Genomic DNA, 19,605 nt, shown 5'->3' with positions numbered 1-19,605 from the left:
GCGAACACCTTTTCACGGAACCAACGCAATTTTCTAGTCATTTCAGTGAACATCTATCCACCAGTGTACGTTTCGCTGGAAAAAAGTATTGCAAATACAGTTAGAAATCCTTTATAACGCCAGGCCATTGGGACCGATGAAAACTATAGCCGCGATTACACGAGCATTTTTGGCCCGTGCCAAATTTGGCCCGACCAAAAACTTCGGACCAGGCCCGAGCCTAAGTTCAGCACCAGACAAATGATTGCGTTTGAATTGCAACTGCCACCGGAAATGATCCACTTCGCTTTGTTTGAGCATTGTTTAGTATCGAGTGAATGGTTTGCGTGTGAACGCGCTCTCTAGTTAGGCACGGACCAAATTTGGCCCGGGCCTGTTCCGTGCCAATTTGGCCCGGGCCAAATCATCTTCGTGTGATCGTGGCTTATGGCGTTATAACGAGTTGTAACCAGTCTTAAAAAGTCTTAATACATTGACTAGTGTCGAGACTGTTGGGCTCTATGTTGCTTACGTTAGGACTCCGTTGCCGGGTTTGTTGCGCTGTGAACGTCATACTTTGACGTCATATTTCGGCGTACACAATACAAATAAAAATTTTCTCTCGATATTATATTGTCGTATTCTATTTTCATGATCAAAGCTTTCGGTCGTTTCGGTGGATATTTCTGCGCGCGTCTAATATAACTTTCGAAATAAATCAGTTCTTTGTTCTGTGAGAAATCTGTCAGTTCATAAGTGAAAAATGTGAGAACTTCGTGTACGATATTCACTAAAACCGCTCGCGTGCTATGTGCGATCGTCGCTCATGTATTCCTTTTTAATCGCGCGAAATTTCCCAACTCGCTTATTCCTTTAAACTACTCATTAGGCTATACGGTGACACTGGGCTCCTGGTTATGGATACGAGGAAATAAATTCTACGAATTATTTAGGACCGCGCGAAAATGAGTAAGGTGCGTGTGAGTTTTGCGTAAGGTGTGAGCGTTTTGGGTGTGTGTTTAGTTTGGACAAATTTGTTCATTGAAAAATGTTGGCATACTCAGAGTAATGCTCACTTTATGCCAGCATTTTTCAACGAACAAATTTGCCCAAACTAACTCAAATTCGATGAGAATACCATTCATTATAACACTGACAAATATGTTATAACGCCATGTTGTCCATCGGTCCCAACAGTGACAAAATGATAAAGGACTTTTACTTTAAAAATGTTGGCATAAAGTGACCAATACTAATAGAGTAATGCTCACTTTATGCCAGCATTTTTCAATGAACAAATTTGCCCAAACTAACTCAAATTCGATGAAAATGCCATTCTTTATAACACTGTGTCAATTTGTTATAACGTCATGTTGTCCATCGGTGCCAACAGGGACGAACATGATAAAGGACCTTTACTGTATTTCATGTCATGTAAAAACAGTGAATACGGTAAAAGTCAGGTAGTACTCTCTGAAGGTTAATTGAGTTTATCAGAAACTACGGGCAGTCGCTGTGAGTGCATCTTAGTTCCATCAGGTAAATGAGTAGACTACCATGAACTAGTGTTAATATTCTATGTCGTGGTTTGTTTTCTTGCAATACGTAATAGTCTCGCTTAAGATATTTCTGACCCGGTATAAACGTATTAACGATATTCTTACCTCGCCACTTCGCGATGGTATGCGCCACATGATTTACCTAAATACATATACACATGTATATAAACACCGTCGATATTGGATTTCTTATCAACACGCCGCAACGAGCGCCGCGGTAAGTGCCAGGAAATATTTGGCCGACCCGACGAGAGTGGCCTTCGAGAGGGTGCACAGTACTTAGATACAGCGGCCGTGCGTCAAACGGAGCTGACAATGACGATATCATCATATTATTAGATTGCCTTGATATTTACGTATACACCACCCGTCATTAGATCACGGGTTTATTATATTATTGTCATGGCGCTGGGCTTGTGACAAGTGCCACAATTCGTTTATATTGCAACCGCATTAGCTAGCGTGTCGGATAATCCGAATTTTATCCTTCGCCGGCAACGATTCGAACCTGATGGCATCGCTAGATTCAGCCACGGCACGAAACCCTGCCACACTGGAACGGGTGCGCAGCTTTTCCGCGCGAAAACTTGCGGTACCAATCAGATTGCTCGTTGCATAATCGCCGAGGCAAATTTCACGGGAAAAAATATGAATGCAAAAACCCGGGCTAAGATAAAACGGGATTTCTGATTGGTTAATAATGACATCGTCAAAGGTGATCATGTATCCGCGCACTTGGGCTAGTGTGGCAGGGTTCCGTGCCGTGTTAAAATCAACATTCTACGAATTGTCGATATGTTGCTTGTGCACCGACAATAGTTCAAAAGCGTCATACTGGCCGTCAAATAGCAGTGAATGGTGACTTCTTACTCCAATAAACTGCATACGCTTGGCGCCCAAAATGACGCGCTTTGATGTCAAGCGCATTGACTCTAACGCTAATTGCGAACTGGTTCGCACCAGCCTCCACTGTATTCATTCCAATGACGATGTTACTTGCATTCGAAAAAATGCATTTTGCGAACTCGAATTCGATACGACGGTCCTGGAATTCGCGCGCAACAACCCGACACATCATCTCTTGTCTCGTGAGTCGAAACGGGGCCGATGACGATCGTATATAGTCGACGCTGCGAGGATGATTTATCGTTGGTACTTTGTATGCTAAGCCTTGTCGATATTCAACAATACAACCAATAGGGATTGAAATACTTCGCCGCAGCCGCTTCACGAAGTTGCTTCGTTTCGTGGTAAAACACAGTAAATCTACACGCTTTTTGTCGTCGTGCATAGGCGTTTATCAGATCTGTAACTTGATATGTAAAATATTTGCGTTGTTCAAAGGTCAAAAGCCCGCTGACGGCCAACGCATTTCATAGCAAAATGAATTCGCAGAGTTTTTCATATCGTTCGATGCAGATCTTGTTATCATGGTTTTCTGATGTTTTCCAGGGGCGGATCCAAGCTATATTCCATTGTATTGTAGTAAGTCAGAAAAATGTGGAGAACATAATTTTCTAGAAGTACCTAATCTAACAGGTCCAGAATGACTTAAAGTACAAGGGAAAAGAGTCATTTTTAAAATTGTTCACGTGGAGGAACCCCAAACCACCCTTTAATGAGCTTCGCCGCTGGCATATCATTGAGCAATAATCTTTTACAATATAGTCAAATTCACCGGCTGGATCCGTCCCTGCTTTCCCAGAAAAGTCTCATTCCATTCATCGTGATTGTATCCAAATAAATAGTATCATTCCAAGACAGAGCATACTGGACTAAGTTGAACAATATAAGTCCCGATGCAATCCTACAACCGTCAGAATTGGCAGCGTAATGTCCAGGATTCTAATAGAAATATCTACCGGTGCTGGGCTATCATTGGAGTAGTGAGATTGGAGGCATCAACAGAAAACCCGACTTCGCTGCTTTGCTACCATATTTATAGAAATCGTTATATCTCTTGGTTTTGAAAAATCTACCTAATATCAATCTACCGCAATCTATTTCTCTTGGTTTATCAAAAGCAAGAGAAACCACTACTATTGATGACTACTACTCTCACACTACGCATAACCTTTTCGCGAAGTGGTATTCCATTGTATGCGGACCGATTCGCTAATGCGCGCCGAAGCCACAAAAGAAACGTTCCGCACTTTTTTGCCACATAAAACGCACAGAAACAGTTGTCGAGAATGTTAATAAATTACGAAGCTCTATTCAATGGCTATGAAGATTATGAATAGTAAAAGCTCTGTCGGCTATTGTTTTAGAAAGCCTGTAGCCAGAGATTTAAAATTGGCCCTAAGTTATAAACCACTTTGGATAACGACGGGAATGTAGAAAGCTAACGACGGAAATGTAGAAAGCTAACCATTGACGAAACAGTAGAAACGTATTGTAACGATAATATAGTAAACCCCACACTTGCATGGTATTCCTGAAGATGACGGTCTTCTTTTTTTTCATTGTCTTTATCGTGTGAAAGCTACTAGGATGTACCATTTAATAGATCGATTGATCTCAATTTCGTACCGGCACTCACCAGATGGCGCAACAGTATACTGCGTAATTCGCAGTGAAAATTTGTTCATTTTCAATGAAATTTGAACAGGATTTTTAGGCTCCCGTATTCGAATATTATCAAACATTTTTAATCGAATCAAGATTCGCTTTCTCACTTATGAGATTGATTTACTTATCGAGAAAGTAGAATCGAATTTTATTAAAAAGTTGGAGAAATCGAAGCGTGGAAACCCAGTGACCACTAGCGAACCTGGCGGATCGTAGCTTGCCGCGGTCTCGGTCCCGATCGTGCCGTCGCATGACGTAAGCACGCGGCGGCTGCCTGACCTCCAGTTACACAAGCAGTCTCGAATCAAGTGAATGAAGGGTTATGACCGCTGTGTCGACCGGATCAGACGTACACGGCCATCAGCGCTCGTAAATCGAATAGCGCAAAAGCAATTCAACAGCGCTCTATTTCCGTGCCTAGTATGCCGTATGTGTCGCGCGGATAGATGAGAAATCAATCGTTCGTATGGATCACATGGATAACGTCGTGTGTCAGCAGTTGGCGCGTTCGAACGCTCCCCGTAACATATTGCGTACGGTATAGATAGACACGAGAAATTCGATCAGTTCTCGCAGTATAGGCGAAGTATATTGCCTAGAACGTGTTTAGCAGAGTCGACGTTTTATTTTCGGAGATTATTAAATTGAAACGCTGCGAGGTTTTTTCTCATCCGGTCGAAGTCTCTACGTGGTAGTCGCAGCGTATATATTTCCAATCCGTGGATACCTGACGCTCGATCGCGATAAAACCAATCCGTTTCTAATTGGAGTATTGTTTATGCGTGATGCAAATCCTCGCGCTTATTCAGTTCGTGCAATGACCACAAAACAAGTAAGACATTTCGATCACAGTTCTGTCCACTCGATCGCAGTTCGACGTAAAGCCGCTCGCTTTCTCGGCGTGTTGTTAGCCTTCTAGGAAACCATGTCCAAAGTACCAAATCATTCGCCGAAAGGACCGCACAAGGTAAAAATGCGTACACCGTCATTTTTAGACTGACGGAGGGTGGTAGCAACCACCCGAAATATTTCTAATTTTTAGATAAACTTTTTAGATTCAATCATATTATATCGTGGGATTTTACTCATCGTCTTATCACGGTTATTTTGATTCTCAATTGATTCACCGTCAATGTCTGTTTGATATCGATGTAAAATATGGTTCTTTTTCGTAGAATGTATTATGAATGAATTGAATCGCTATAGGAGCAAATATTGAAAATTGGGATCGGGAATGAAATGAGTTCCAGATTTCCGCTTGAAAAGTAGCGATTCTAGAAGCGGAAATTATTTTCTAATCGATAAGACTCAAAAATCGAAGAAGACAATTCACAATCAAAAACATGAATTCATTTCCGACAGATGGTTTAGAACTAATGCAACGTTAACGCATAACCATCTATTCATTGAATATATGACCTATTCTTATCGGAACACTAGATCCATTGGAATATATACTAAAGATAATGGCTTTTGACCGATTGACTGTGTATCGATTATCACAATGATAAGCACCGACTAGGTTTACTGTCAACAAATTATTTGCGCAATGATTGAATTCAGTGACTGTGTGTATATCAGATGCAGTTTGAATCAAATATATCGAACAATGTAGAATTTATATCGAACAATGCTCTAGACGTCGAATTCATGATTTCTTCTTAAAGGCGAAGAGATAACTACCCTCGTATAGGAGATCAGTGCAACTACGTTAGATATTGCTGTTGCTTTTGCTTCAAAGCAGTCCTTCGTTTAATGTAAATACATTTTTAACGTATTTGCTTATTCATTAATTCTGTACAAATTTACTTGAAAATTAACCATATCATATCATATCGTATTGATGAGAAAATTACTCTCTGGCTTTGTGATATAGAATCTTAGAAAAAGAATCTGAAATGTTTCCTACGATTTTGGGATTTGATAATATCGAGCGGCCATGCGCATTTTCTCACGTGACCGACGCCATATTGGCGATCGATATGACGCGAGATTTACACGACAGATCCCCCCCAATCGTAAATTACCATCTTTATCTTTTGTTGTTGTTATGTATGGCAGGTCTCCATAACACTAACGGGGTAAACCACCTATCTCGCACTTCCCTGGGCGGATTAACTATGACAACACGCATCGATGTCTGTAGGGTTATCCATGGATGTATAAACCAGTTTATACATCCTACAAGCCGCGATCACACGAGCATTTTTGGCGCGGGAACAACTGTTCACACGGGTGGCAAATGGGCCCAAGCCTGTTTGGCCTGACCAAAAACGTCGGACCAGGCCCGAGCCAAATTTCAGCACCAGACAATGATTGCGTTTGAATTGCAACTGACACCGGAAATGATCCACTTCGCTTTTTTTGAGCATTGTTTAGGCTCTCTAATTAGGCACGGGCCAAATTTGGCCCGAGCCTGATCCGTGCCAATTCGGCCCCGGCCAAATCGTGTCCGTGTGATCGAGTCTGGGTTATCCTATACAGTCAGGACCCTGCACCCTCTTCGTATTACTTTATCGGGATTCTTGGCTCACGCGTATTGACAACACTTCACTTTGATATTTCTTAATGAATAAAAATGAACTCACAAATATATAACAAATATATAGATTACAAACGGTCATATCGGCAGTTTGTTTAATAGACTCATGACTGTCTGATATCAATGAACTAAAAATCCACAATATGATGAAAAAATTACAAGAAAATCTGACTTTTCCTTTCCTCAATTATTCTGAGCCAGATTTTGAAAATGTCGCATATTATTGAGTCGAAACGTCAGATTCTCTTCCAGTTATTATTTCTCGTTTAATTATCGTGGGTTTTTACTTTATTCAAAAGGTTATCGTTAAAACTTCACCCAGCAATTATGAATGTCTTGAAGAGGGCTGTTTCGACACCGCAGATTGATACCTTCGCTCTGAGATATTCTAAAATTCACCCGATATAACGGATCATTCTTCTTTCAAGTTTATTACAGTAATCGTGTGTGCAGCGGCTCTAAATCTGAACTGTCTAATCAGTGGTGTGTCTGTTGTATATTAACACTCGGGAAATGGTCTGATCATACTCGATACAGATGATTGTTCATTATTGATCGCGTATGGGTTCAAACCCGGGTTCACTGTAATCAACCATATCCTAGCCGGGATGTGTGTTCTGAGGCAACGTGTGATATTAACTACACAGTAGTCGACTCTGCTCAAGTTTGATTTTTGGGACCGTTAAAACGACTTAGTACAATAGCGGCAACCAAACTTGGAGAGAGAGCTCTGAAATCCACTATTTACAGATTAAAAGTACTTAAAGCTACAGCGAATTACAGGTCCGAATGTCAGTTGCATGGTCGACTTTTTCCAGACTTATTCTGACTAACTGACATTCGGTTTCACTTAGTCCACAAAAAGACGACTTAGGCCTATGTATAACCAAAGTTCGTCCAGTATTAGAGCCCACGAACCTTTGATTGGCAAGACCAGTATATGGCCGATAGCTCATAACCACTCAGCAAAATTCCCATCTTTTTTCACCCTCCGGCGGCGGTCCCTGCGCACTCGGGCTAGTGTGGCAGGATTCGTACCGTAGCGAGTCTCGATGCCATCAGGTTCGAATCCGTGGTGGGATGATCTCTTTTTTGGAATTGAACAAGCAACCTTTGAGCGAATTCAACAGTTCGCAAATGCATATACAGATAATGAGTACGACTGAACCGTATACATTTAGATAACATTTCAATCGAAATGAATTTGCGAATCTTCGACAAATCAGTTTTATCACGAAAATCTGGACAATCACGAAAGAGTACGTAGGCCTGGATAATCTCTTAAGAGTGTGGAATACGAGATCGAGTCCCTCCCTGTACGCTTGTTTCTCAGTAACCATGGAAACAGTGTTGTTTGAGGTTATGAGATAAAATTTCCGTGATATGTAAGGTTATTTCCGTCGCGCTAACGCAACTTATCTTTCATCGGGTTTCATCGTCATCGCATTCCCCGACACCGGCTCGCTATTCCGCGTGGTCTTCAACTGACTACTAGTGACAATTGTTCTCCAATTGCACGTGCTAGTCTTCACTCGGATGGTATCATCTGTATGATTGGTTATTGTTTAATGTCAGTGTTTGCTAAACACTGGATGTTTGTTTATTATCGATCGATATTCATGGGCAGGTCTTCGAGCCGTTACCTAAACGCTTACCCTAATCCTAGATACCACCTGTCGACGCTTTTTTACGCATAGCTACCAACGCTACTGTGGCAAATGAGGATTCCGTATATGGCAAGTGAGGATCCGCCGGGCGCGCTAGTAGTTATTCGGTCGTTCGCGCTTCAATTTCTTTGAAATTTCATGAAATTTGGTGTGTTCGGGACTTCAACGAAAATAACTAAAACGACATAACTTTCAAAAACTGACCATTAAGACTTAACCCTACAATGTTGAATTCTTTGGTTGGGTAGACATAGGCTGCAGATTAGTTACCTGTACAGTGAACTGATCAACATATTTAATGATAAATTCGTTAAACGTAATTTTTCTTTTATTTTGCAGTGTGAGGGACTCTCACAAAAAGAAAGAAAAGGTAAGGAAACAAATAAGATATAATGTAGATTAAATGAAATTTCGTGGATTCTCAACTCAGGGAAATGTTTTGACAGTCCTAACGCTATCTGGTGGTCAAAATATAGAAATTTTATATTTAGACATCCTCTGGCAGTCTCAACCTACGATAAATCGCCGCTGCCTGAAGCAAATTTTTTTCTAATGAAAACGAAATATATGTATTGTGTCTTGGAACTATGCAAATCAAACCCCGATATACCGCCATACTTCCTAGATCGCCAGCATACTAAATCACCGATGTGGGCGGTATATCGGGGGTGGATTGTGATGAAATTTGATATCGTCTTTTCATGCGTTTGTTCACTCGTTTCGCTCTCGTTTTTCTAAGAATTCAAGGAAGCCTTCACATTGTTCGATAAAGACGGCGATGGCAAAATAACGACGTACGAACTGGCTTCCGTCATGCACTTCCTCGGCAGTAAACCATCTCAGGAACAAATAGAAGTTATGATCGACCAAGTAGATACTGATGGTAAGTGTAGCCCCAACAGCACGAACTGCTGTAACAAATCATCGGTGCCTTTAACCGAGATGATTATTGCGCTCAGTTCCCAAGCACTGCTCAGTCAAGTAACACAGCACATCAGAGAGGTAAGTAGGCATTCGAAAATGAGCCAAGAACTGGTGAAAGTGTGGAGATGATCGGTCGAAGCGAAATATCCTTCTTGTGAACTGTTTAGGCTCATTTTCGAATGCCCACTTACGTCATAATCAAGATTTTTTAGAATGTCAAAACAATGTTAACACAGAAACGGTTAAGGTGGTCCTACCCCATAAGATATTGAAGTTATATCCGATAGTGATAAAGTACAAAAGTGGTCTAAGATTTTGAGACGTAAACGCGTTAGATTCGCTGTCGAACTAAGATGTTCTTTGACTGGTCTTAATTCTAAGCCATTTCTGTACTATACAACTGACCCTCGTAATCGTTCGTTAAAAAGTTTTACTATTGTATTTACGAATAAAATTAGACACGGCTAAATCACGGGACATATAGGAGATCTGACTATCGAACAACCTGTCCAATAAACCATGTTCAAAATGCCTCGACCTTTTCCGATTTACGAAGACACAAACTGCAAATTCCGTATCCGAAATCCTTCAACAGCTCTGTTCAACTACTTCGTAGGAACCACGAGTGCTGAGAAACGCGGTACTAACTCGCGTTTGTTTCATATGATATTCGTGATTAAGAGTTATTAATATTTCTGCTGTTAGTGTTGATTCACCGCGTATCAAACACGTGTCAAATTTCTCTTAAAGTCTTAGCGAGATGTAAACAAAGCATCCGGTACAACTCTGCAGGATGCGATGATTCTGACATTTACAATAGAAACTTGTATCTCTTCATGCCGCATGCACCTCTAGTATATAGATATATGTACGCTTATTACAAAGTTCTAAGTAAACCTTTTTTTAGTCTGGAACTTTGTACGTTATAACCGAACGGCAACGCTGCCTTTCCAAAAATCCGTTAGGGGGCGTTAGTAATACTGGGTTTTTGCCAAGCTATAAACGATTTAGATTCTCGATATCATTTACGGAAATTTTTTTAACATAGAGCATGATAGCGTTGTCCATGATTTGGTAGAAGTTACCGCTCGCTTTTAGTCCTACATACAGCCAAATAATCAGGCAACACCACCAGATGGCGCGACTATAAGGTCGCTATTACGTAATCAAAATTAGATCATTTTCAATCGAATGTCAACCTGGAAGTCATCAGTAGATTCACTTTTCTGCTGCGTGTTTGCTGCCGTATTTGCTGAAAATCGATTTGCTAATGAGAAAAGTTGATTCGATTTTGATCAAAGCGACACTGGCGAACCTAGCGGATCCCGGCGGAATCCGAGCTACGCCGAGATACGGCGGAGTCATCCTCGTAGTCGATTCGCGGTCCGCGCGGCAACAAAATCAATTACACTCGAATCGAATGCGCTTTTTAGACCGAAATTCTCCGATAAAAGCTAATACGGGAGATATAATGAGAATATCGACCCGTGTTTCGGCGCAGAATTCTGAACACGTTTCGATAATCCATCCCGAGGGTTATCTAGCACATACACGCGCACGATTCGAAAATTCGGCGCTAAAGTCGTCGTGTCGGCTTATAATAGAAATGGGACGCGGTCGACGCGTGTGTCGGCTTATAATAGATAGACGACGGTGACGGCTCCCATTTTGCATGAAAATTAAGGCGACGCGCGACGCGCAAAAGAAGTGACGGTGATTAATCTTTTAAAAGCAACGACGATACGCGCAAAGAGCATTTCGACGCTGCAATAGTATCTGAACGCGAAGAGAAGGCTGATCCTGATGCTGCTGCTGCTGCTGCTGCTGTTGCTGCTGCTGCTGCCATTTATCATTCTTCGCTAAATTAGATATCCGAAATCGGAAATAATATTTTATGATATTTTAATGAGCTGAGAGATACGATAAACGCCGTCGATAGCGACGAACGTATGAAACTCGCCCGGAGAAAACTATAAATTATCATCATTTAACGATATCGCGTGCAGAGCATCGAGTTCTACAGTTTCTGTTAGAGAATTTGGCTCTGGAGATAAAATTAATTGAAAATGAACTGAATTTGATTTAGAGTTAACTATCATTTACAACTGCGGAACTGGATCCAGCTCTCTGCTGCCATTACACGTAAAATCGTCAACTCGAGTCGGTTGTGCTATGAGGGTGCTTCCTTATCAGTCGCCGATGCCCATCCATACAGTCAATTTGAGCTTTAGTCTCGACTGGCCCTTCCCGGCGCATCCGGCATCCGGGAAGGCATAGATTTAAGACAGTCTAAGCCTATCTTGATGTATAGCCAATCTAACGTTCAAGACCATTTAAAGACTCGAGTCATAATAACTGGGCCTTTGATCGGGTTAGTTAGATACAAGGTTTGTTGTGATGAACCAATAAGTGGCTACGGTAAATGCTTTCCATTGAATCGGTCGAGTAACCCGTTTAGAGAACCGGGTTTGATGTAGTCGATTGAAAATCTTCAATTTGATTCGTTTGTGCTTTGAAGTACTTTTCCCCATCCCCAGCAGGAATTCGAACCTGCGTCATACGCTGCCCTGGTAGACCCATCTCGGTTTCAAATTTTGAATCTGATGGCATCGCGAGACATTGCCGTTATGACTTCCGCGCCCTAGTAGACATCCCCATTGACAGGGTTCTAACCTGACGGTAACGTGGGACTCTGCTGCAGTAAACCTCATCGCCGCTAAGAATTGACAGTTCCAATCAGACTGCTCTTTACTCGGGTTGAAGTTGAAAGATTGATAGATCACCATGATGAACTAGCGCGACATCTTTTTATCTTGATATTGACATTTTGCCTTCGGCTACATTTGAAGTGCCTGGCGATTAGCGTTGTTGAGGCTGTTCTACGGTCGTTTCTTATTTTACGATTTTGTTTCTTTTTTTCCCTTTTCAGGTAACGGCACCGTAGAATTTGAGGAATTTCTCAGAATGATGTCGAATAATCCTATCAAAACACTGCCGAAAACGGAGGACGAGGAAATGCGGGAAGCGTTTAAAGTAAATATATTTCTATCTTTTAATTATTGGGGCACCAGCCTAACCACTGCACGGTCGGACAAAAGTAGCTTTACAGTTTGTCAAATATACTTCATTTCCCATCGAACTTTGAACTGGCCGTTAACATTCCCCCAACCAAATATCTTAATGTATATTAGACTCACTTTTCTACTCAAAGTTTGGATTAATTGGAGAAAAGTTTGACTAACATGACTATTGAAACGTAAACAAAGTTGACGTATTGAAGTCCAGAGTCAACTTGTCCAAACGTCCTTGCCACACGTCTAATGGTTGAGTTAGTGGTTTATACCCTACTGCACACTAGCGCACCTGGTGGATCCTCACTTGCCACAAGGCCGGTCTCCTATATTCCTGCAGTACTTGATGTCCTATTGCACACCGTTTTCTTGAGGACCCCTTGTTATCTTAACGTACCTACTGCGCACAAGCCCAATCAATACCTTTCTACCCATGTTTATATATGTTTTTTGTTGTTGTTGTACGTTTATATAAACTACGATTTCGCCCCTTTATCACTGATTATTAATTATCTTCAAAGGTGTTTGATCGTGATAACGATGGATTCATCGACGCCCAAGAACTACGGTTTACAATGAACAACTTAGGGCAGCCTCTATCAGACGAAGATGTGAAAGCGATGATCAAAGAAGCAGATATCGACGGTGATGGCAGAATTAATTACGAAGGTATGCGTTATCGGGGAGGTGGTCTCTCCCGCCGTTTCATCATTCTGAATAGACCGACGCGCACGATGCAGGGAAAGAGAGAAACGTGGAAAGAAACAGGTTTGATCTCGGAAACATCGTTCCACGTTTCCGCGTTTCCATGCGTCGGGCTTAAGCATGGGATTTTCTATATCAATATCGCGGACTGAGAGTGTTCCGTCGGATTGCTTTATATAAACGTGTTTTTCTATTCGCATTTCAGAATTCATTAAAATGATGCGATTAAAACAGGAAACATCATAGAGGTGTGAATCTTAGAGAAACTTTGTTTAAGGATTTGGCGGATGAAACGCGCGGAGATAGAAAGCGAAAACGAACGCGTGCCAGTTGTTCTTGTTAATATGCAAACTTTAAAAAAAAAACAAACAAACAAAACATTACTTACTATATAAATATATATATATACCACAACAACTACTTATCATGAATTGCATCGCAAAAATACTCATATCGTCTTGACGTAAATCGTGGTGGTGCTGTAGAACAACAACCTAATCCCGGAATCCCGGAATCTCTCTCGTGACGCGAGTAACGACAGTTCAACCAGTTTCAATCGACGCCGTGTCATGCGCGCGTGTGCGCGGATTTAATCGAAAATAAAAGCGAGCTTCGGCGGATTTGCGACGATAAAGTTACGTTTGAGAGTGGCTATGAATTCAGCGCGGTTGTGGTCTCGAACGAAAATAACGTGTACACCTTTGTATTATATAACAATCCGATGAAAAAAAATCTACCTTGTTGTTATGAAGCTAGGGGTACGCGTGCGTGCGGTTCGGGGGCTGCGTTGCGGAAGTGCGGTGCATCCTGCGGTTGACTTGGCCAGGTTTCGATTGCGCGTATTCCGGCCGCTTCTATCAGGTTTACAAAATGCGGTATTTAGGTGAAGCGTATTACGGTTGAAACAAACGCGCCAGAGGAGAATTCCAAAATCGGTAGACACCGATCAAAAACGACGACCATACTCTACCGGCTGCTTCTATCACGTTGAAACAGATTACGCTTTTCCGGAATAGGAAGAACATATTCAGAGATCAATCGAAACCTGCCCTATGGTATGCCGCACAGTTGCTCTTTGGACAGAGGTGTATTTTCAAAACGGACGCCCGCCTGGAAGAGTAGTCGACTGACTTGCAAAATGGCGTCGTTTTCAATGCACCGATGCTCTCCTGTACCAGCTCTCGCAGCTCCGCCAGAACACAGCGCTATCTACGAAATGTACGCACTGACGCAACGCAAGCCGAACCGCCCGCAGGCGTCTCTCAAAGCGCAGGAAACCCTCGTTTATTCCTCAAGTGTCGTTTGAACGCATGATACATATCTTTATAATCACATCTGCTTTAATTACTCAATAATGGGTGTGTTTTGTTTGTATTTTAAAACGTTTTTTTTTTTGTTCGAAGGGGCACGTAGGTCGCCCGCGCGCCCCTTCGTATTCTCGTTAACGAACTTGATCTCAAATATTGCACGTTAAAAAAAGGTTAGTTAATTTCTTTGTTCAAAGTTGAAATACGTTTAGTTCAAGTTGCTATTTTGAATGCCTTCGTTGGAATGCGATTATACGAAAGACATTTTCACCTGGAAAACAACCAATACGTTCCTCTAACGATTGTCTGAATAAACTGTTTTTAATTTAACATCCATTTCTCAGTGATTTAGACTATGACACGATATACTCGAAAATCTTCTCATTGTGACGAACGCGTCTATAGTAATCGAAATAGCCGGCAGTCAATCTGAATTCGATATCCGAGGATTTTGATGGCCAGAAAATAATAAAAGAACTCTCAGCCGTGACAGGCAATCAGAATATTCCATGACGAGTATTTACGCATGCTGATGGGGAAATACGACAACAGCTATTAATTTCCTTCGATTACAATTCTGACTTCTGAGCTTCAGGATTCATAGATTATTCTATTGTGTTAAAAGTATGGGCATTTTTAATCGGAATGCGTCTAAAAACGATTTAACATCGGTCCCTGATTGTGATAATACCATTCCAAGATATGATACAACGATTTTAGGAAATTAGGAATTAGATCGTTAAAAAGATGAGCATAAATTAGCGCTAATGTTCTAGCGTACACTATCGCCGTCTGGTGGTGGTGATCCTCACTTGCCGCAGTAGATCGCGGAGTCCTCTAGTTACACCAGCTATTACACACAATTTATGCATCAAACGGTCTTAGGTTTTATTTCTAATCCGCTCATTTCCAACCAACATTGAATCCTTAATACAAGGAATGAGCCGAATAGTTTTAAATATACGCTAAGCAATAAGTTGTTTCTATATAGCGCTAGTAATTATAGAAAGTAGACTTAAATTGGTGGATCACATGATAAACGGCGGGACTTGAAAGTACGCAAAATCAATAAGATACCATTCGCAATCAAATAATTAATAAATACATGGAAATTCAAACGCTTCAGATATTCATGAATTCTTCTGTGTTTTTGATCATTTCGTGACAAATCTGAAAATAGTGACAATCGATAATAGATTCATTTCGTAGAATGAGATTTTGATTGTGACGTATCTGTGTAGATTAAATCAAGTAGCCCGGAGACTGGTTAACTACTAGCGAACCTAGTGGATCCTCGATTACCACAGAAGCATTTATGGTCTGTCACGTACACGCCTAGCATATCTACCACGTAGGTTTTATCGTGATATCTGTTTGAATTAACTTATTTAAGTATTTTTACTACTATCGAACTGTGTTTCTGGGATGACTCCGTTCTTCTGTGTTAGCTAATGTCTCCGATATTCAATACAAAACCATCAGTATGTTGTTGAACTCCAGACCGATCGCTTACTCACAACCTAGACGGCATTTTTGAATCGATTCTCTTTTGATCCTTCATTCGTGAACCATCCAATACAGAATTTAGAAAACTATGTTTTAACGACTAATCGGCAAGATGGGCTGTGCAACAAAGGCAAAGTTCCAGATCAGTCTAATATAACTTCAGACCAGTCTTATCGATGGACCTTCGATGGGTTTAGTTTGTTTGTAAACGATCATAGTGTGCTACGACAAAAAAAATGGTTCGATTTCGAGTGGTACGAGAATGTATTTTGAGTAATCCGTCTACAAAACTTATAAAATATGGTTTAATTTATTGTTAGCGAATTTGACTCATATGATTTCAACACTAAACGTACATAACAGAAAATAAAATTAGTATAAGGTAATTTGATAGATGTACATATATACATGTATCGTAAATACGATGTTTCTATTTCTAGAAACCGAGTTTGATTATGGAGCTGATTAGAATTCGAATTATGTAGATTACTGTGTACAACTTGCTGCAGATATCAATTTGCGACCTGGAGCCACCCATTTCTGATATTTAACACCGAATTCCCCGAGACATCGTTTTCTGGCGTTATCGGTGATCTATGTGCTGTTTATTATCAATCAAAAATGTCTCAGATGAATTCCTGAACAGATGTGTAGTTTGGACGATCAGTTTTTGAAAGCGTGTTGAAAATATCTAATTTCTGGTGTTTGAAGTCCATTTTCAAATGAAACATGCCTCAGGCGAAGTACCGAACACACGTGAAGCACGAACGATCAAAAATTGGTAAAACAGCGATAAAATATCGAATGTCTGATGTGCTGTGGGACCCAGGCAGCAAATTGATACCTAAATTAGACGCTATCAAACTGTCTTCACGTATTTTCACGTCTTCCATCCTTCATACGCGTGGGTGATAGCCCGAATTATACAATGAACGGTATAGTACACCGGGTAATTACACGTATTGCATTTAGGCTTCGCTCCTTTCGAGAAAAGTTCGAAGCTTCGGATAAAGTCTCGGTATGTGTCGTATGCGCGTCTATATTCTGATCTTTCTTGCTTGAAACTAGGTGTGGGCACACGTAGACATCTTCGATATTCACCAATATACTACAGTTAGTAACGCAGAGGTATCAATCTTCATCTTGCAATCACTCCCTCAAATATACATTCACTATATTCGCAATATGAAGCCTGGGAAGACTTCCTTCCACGCGTGTGTTATTGATTTCTCTGGTTTGAATCTGAAATGACATGTAGAAAACGTCGATAGACACCAAGCGTTCCATCGATTGCCACAAGTGGAATCCGCTACTGTTACAGTAGTTGAAGTCCCACTGCACACTAGCACACCTGGTGGATCCTCGCTTGCCACAAGTGGAATCCTCTACTGCTACAGTAGTTGAAGTCCTACTGCACACTAGTGACACCTGGTGGACCCTCGCTTGCCACAAGTAAAAATCTCTTGCATTATCACAGTAGTTGATGTCTTGCTTTCCTCACTTGCCATGAGTGGAATCCTCTATGGCCACAGTAGTTGATGCGCTCTGCCCACTACTGACACCTGGTGGATCCTCACTTGCCACAGTAACGTTTCCGGTGCCCATTCAATTCATTCTGTATATCGGATAAATGTAGTGATTCAGAAATAATCGGTTCAAGTGAGAATGATGAATATCATGGATGATGATAATGATGATGATTTAATGAGAAACGTTCCAAATATAAAACCAGAAAAAAGATCCAACATTATTGTATATTTACCAGTGTGTTACAATCGCTCAGTATATTTTTGTTGTGTATATATATATAATTTATACAGCGTTTAATACATTTATACCAACCAACCTACAAACCAACCAACACGAGAGGTATCGACAAAACAAACAAAAAGTGTCCCAATCGGAAACTTGAAAACCTTAGAGCGGATGCGCAATTTTCATCAAGCTCTCTTGTTATTTCCCTTTGTTTTAAGGTAATTGAAATACTTACGCTGCGCTGTATTTTATATTGCCGCCTTCTATTTTCTGCAAAATGGGAAATTGCTTTTTGACCCCGGAACCAGCTGTACAGGCGTGACTTTACGTCCGATAGTGGTCTAGTCTAAAAGATCAGTCTTAAACCGGTCTTGAAGCCATACTGTGCAACTGATTTAGGGGCCGGTTGCATAATCGAGACTAAATTTAAAACTGGTTTAAGTTGTTAGACTTGCTGTTGAACTAAAATGGTCCTCGTATGGTACCATGACAGTGCAAGTGGCCCTGTCTTATAGATTGCATCAAAATGTAAGTTAGACTATGACAAATGGTATAATACCATAGAGCGCTATCTGGTAGTATCTTGATCGTGGTGAATTTCATTTTCTATATAACATAGTTATCCATCAATTGCGGTGAAAGTGTCCAAGCCAAAATACGATTAGTTTTCCCAGATCTTTCCTTTTTATGAAAAAAAATTATCGTTAATTGTAACGACGTAGTAGAATGTAACTACTTTTTGTGTTACCCCGCGCCTCTTTACACCCCCTATAAATATGAAAATCTTACTCCTCGAAAAAAGTACGTGCAAATCGATAGTTTATGCAAATATATTGTACATGTTACTCTACACATAAAACATATACGAATAATATATAAATCTGTATTATTATTTAATTCCTCATGAAATCCGTCGTGTAAAATTCTGCTCGTTCGAAAAGGACCACGCGCTCCAAACAATTCAAGTCCTGTAATCGTTCTTCGAATTCAGCAATTGATATTTCAACAGCGAAGTCTAGACACATTCTGTGATAATTATGATATATCGTATAACGTACGGGCGATTTTCTGTTCCGCTGCTTAGAATAACTTCCCGCGTGCGAGAACACCATTTTCGAAGCAGAATTTTCCGTTGGTATCTTATCAAAAAACCCTTGTTTGTATATGAGAAAAAAAAGCGTGTAAATTTGATGTAGATTTCCAATAAATAATTATTACTAAGATATCAATTCGTTGAGTATTTCTTTTTCGTCTGCGCGTTGCATGCTCCGGTTTACGAGGTGGCGTCCTCTATCGGAAAGGATACGAACCTGGTGGCATCGCGAGGCCTGACCACTGGCGACGAGCACTCATGCACGCACTCGCCACCTATTGGTTCCATTGATTGGTTGAGAACGACAGTAAGACATCTTCCCAGGTCGCTGTCTCGTATGATGATGTTTGTTAAAAATGCATCGTTTGAATATGAATATGAATACTTTATTCACTCTCATGATTGAAAATATACTCACATAAATACATTTAGAGAAAATGACATCTCCAAGCCGGGGGCTGTACCATAAGGGGAGATGCCCTGTAACTATTATGTAAAAGTAATGTTTGGATCTTGGTTTCCCAAGGCTAACCCTATTTGATTATTCAACCACATGGCGGGACCTCAGCCTTTGAAGTGTTGCCCGCACACTGTAGGAGCCAGCAGAACTCGAACCAGCCACTATCACTGAGCTACCGAGGCCGCTGGGTACGAATTAAACAGTGGTCTGCCACATAAGGAGACATCACCCAGGGAGAGCTTAGTCTCTTAAGCATCAACCAGGTTCTGTGATCAATCTAACAACTTCCTGAAGATAAGACTTAAGATTTAAGACCAACATTTCGTGTGGCCAATCTGTGCAACGACTGTGCAACTGGGTCCAGAACTTCGTGTGGAATTGGACCAGAATTTTCTGATTCGACAGGAGCGCGTGCATTTCTGCATGTTACTTTTTAATTTTGCCCCGATTTTAGATATTACTTCTT

At 40.9% G+C, this 19,605-nt stretch overlaps 1 protein-coding gene across 8 annotated transcripts in view; it reads left to right on the top strand.

The window, feature by feature from the left end:
* Nucleotides 1–18,777, top strand: part of LOC141909509 (neo-calmodulin-like) — a 44,506-nt gene extending 25,729 nt beyond the window's left edge. For 6 of the 8 annotated variants that reach the window (XM_074799926.1, XM_074799924.1, XM_074799925.1 and 3 more), the window contains 5 exons: nt 8,658–8,688; nt 9,058–9,201; nt 12,172–12,275; nt 12,835–12,982; nt 13,224–18,777. In XM_074799926.1, the coding sequence (XP_074656027.1) occupies nt 8,658–8,688; nt 9,058–9,201; nt 12,172–12,275; nt 12,835–12,982; nt 13,224–13,264 (468 nt within the window). In that variant the 3' untranslated portion in view covers nt 13,265–18,777. Of the gene's footprint in view, nt 1–841; nt 954–4,819; nt 5,077–8,657; nt 8,689–9,057; nt 9,202–12,171; nt 12,276–12,834; nt 12,983–13,223 lie in introns of those variants that run through there. The other 2 variants (XM_074799928.1, XM_074799927.1) reach the window with 2 other exon arrangements.
* The last annotated feature ends 828 nt before the right edge of the window (nt 18,778–19,605 follow it).

The sequence above is a fragment of the Tubulanus polymorphus genome, chromosome 8 (genome assembly GCF_964204645.1).
Source record: "Tubulanus polymorphus chromosome 8, tnTubPoly1.2, whole genome shotgun sequence".
Classification (NCBI taxonomy): domain Eukaryota; kingdom Metazoa; phylum Nemertea; class Palaeonemertea; order Tubulaniformes; family Tubulanidae; genus Tubulanus; species Tubulanus polymorphus.
Note: the sequence above shows the minus strand (reverse complement) of the source record. Positions and strands in the feature narration are given on the sequence as shown.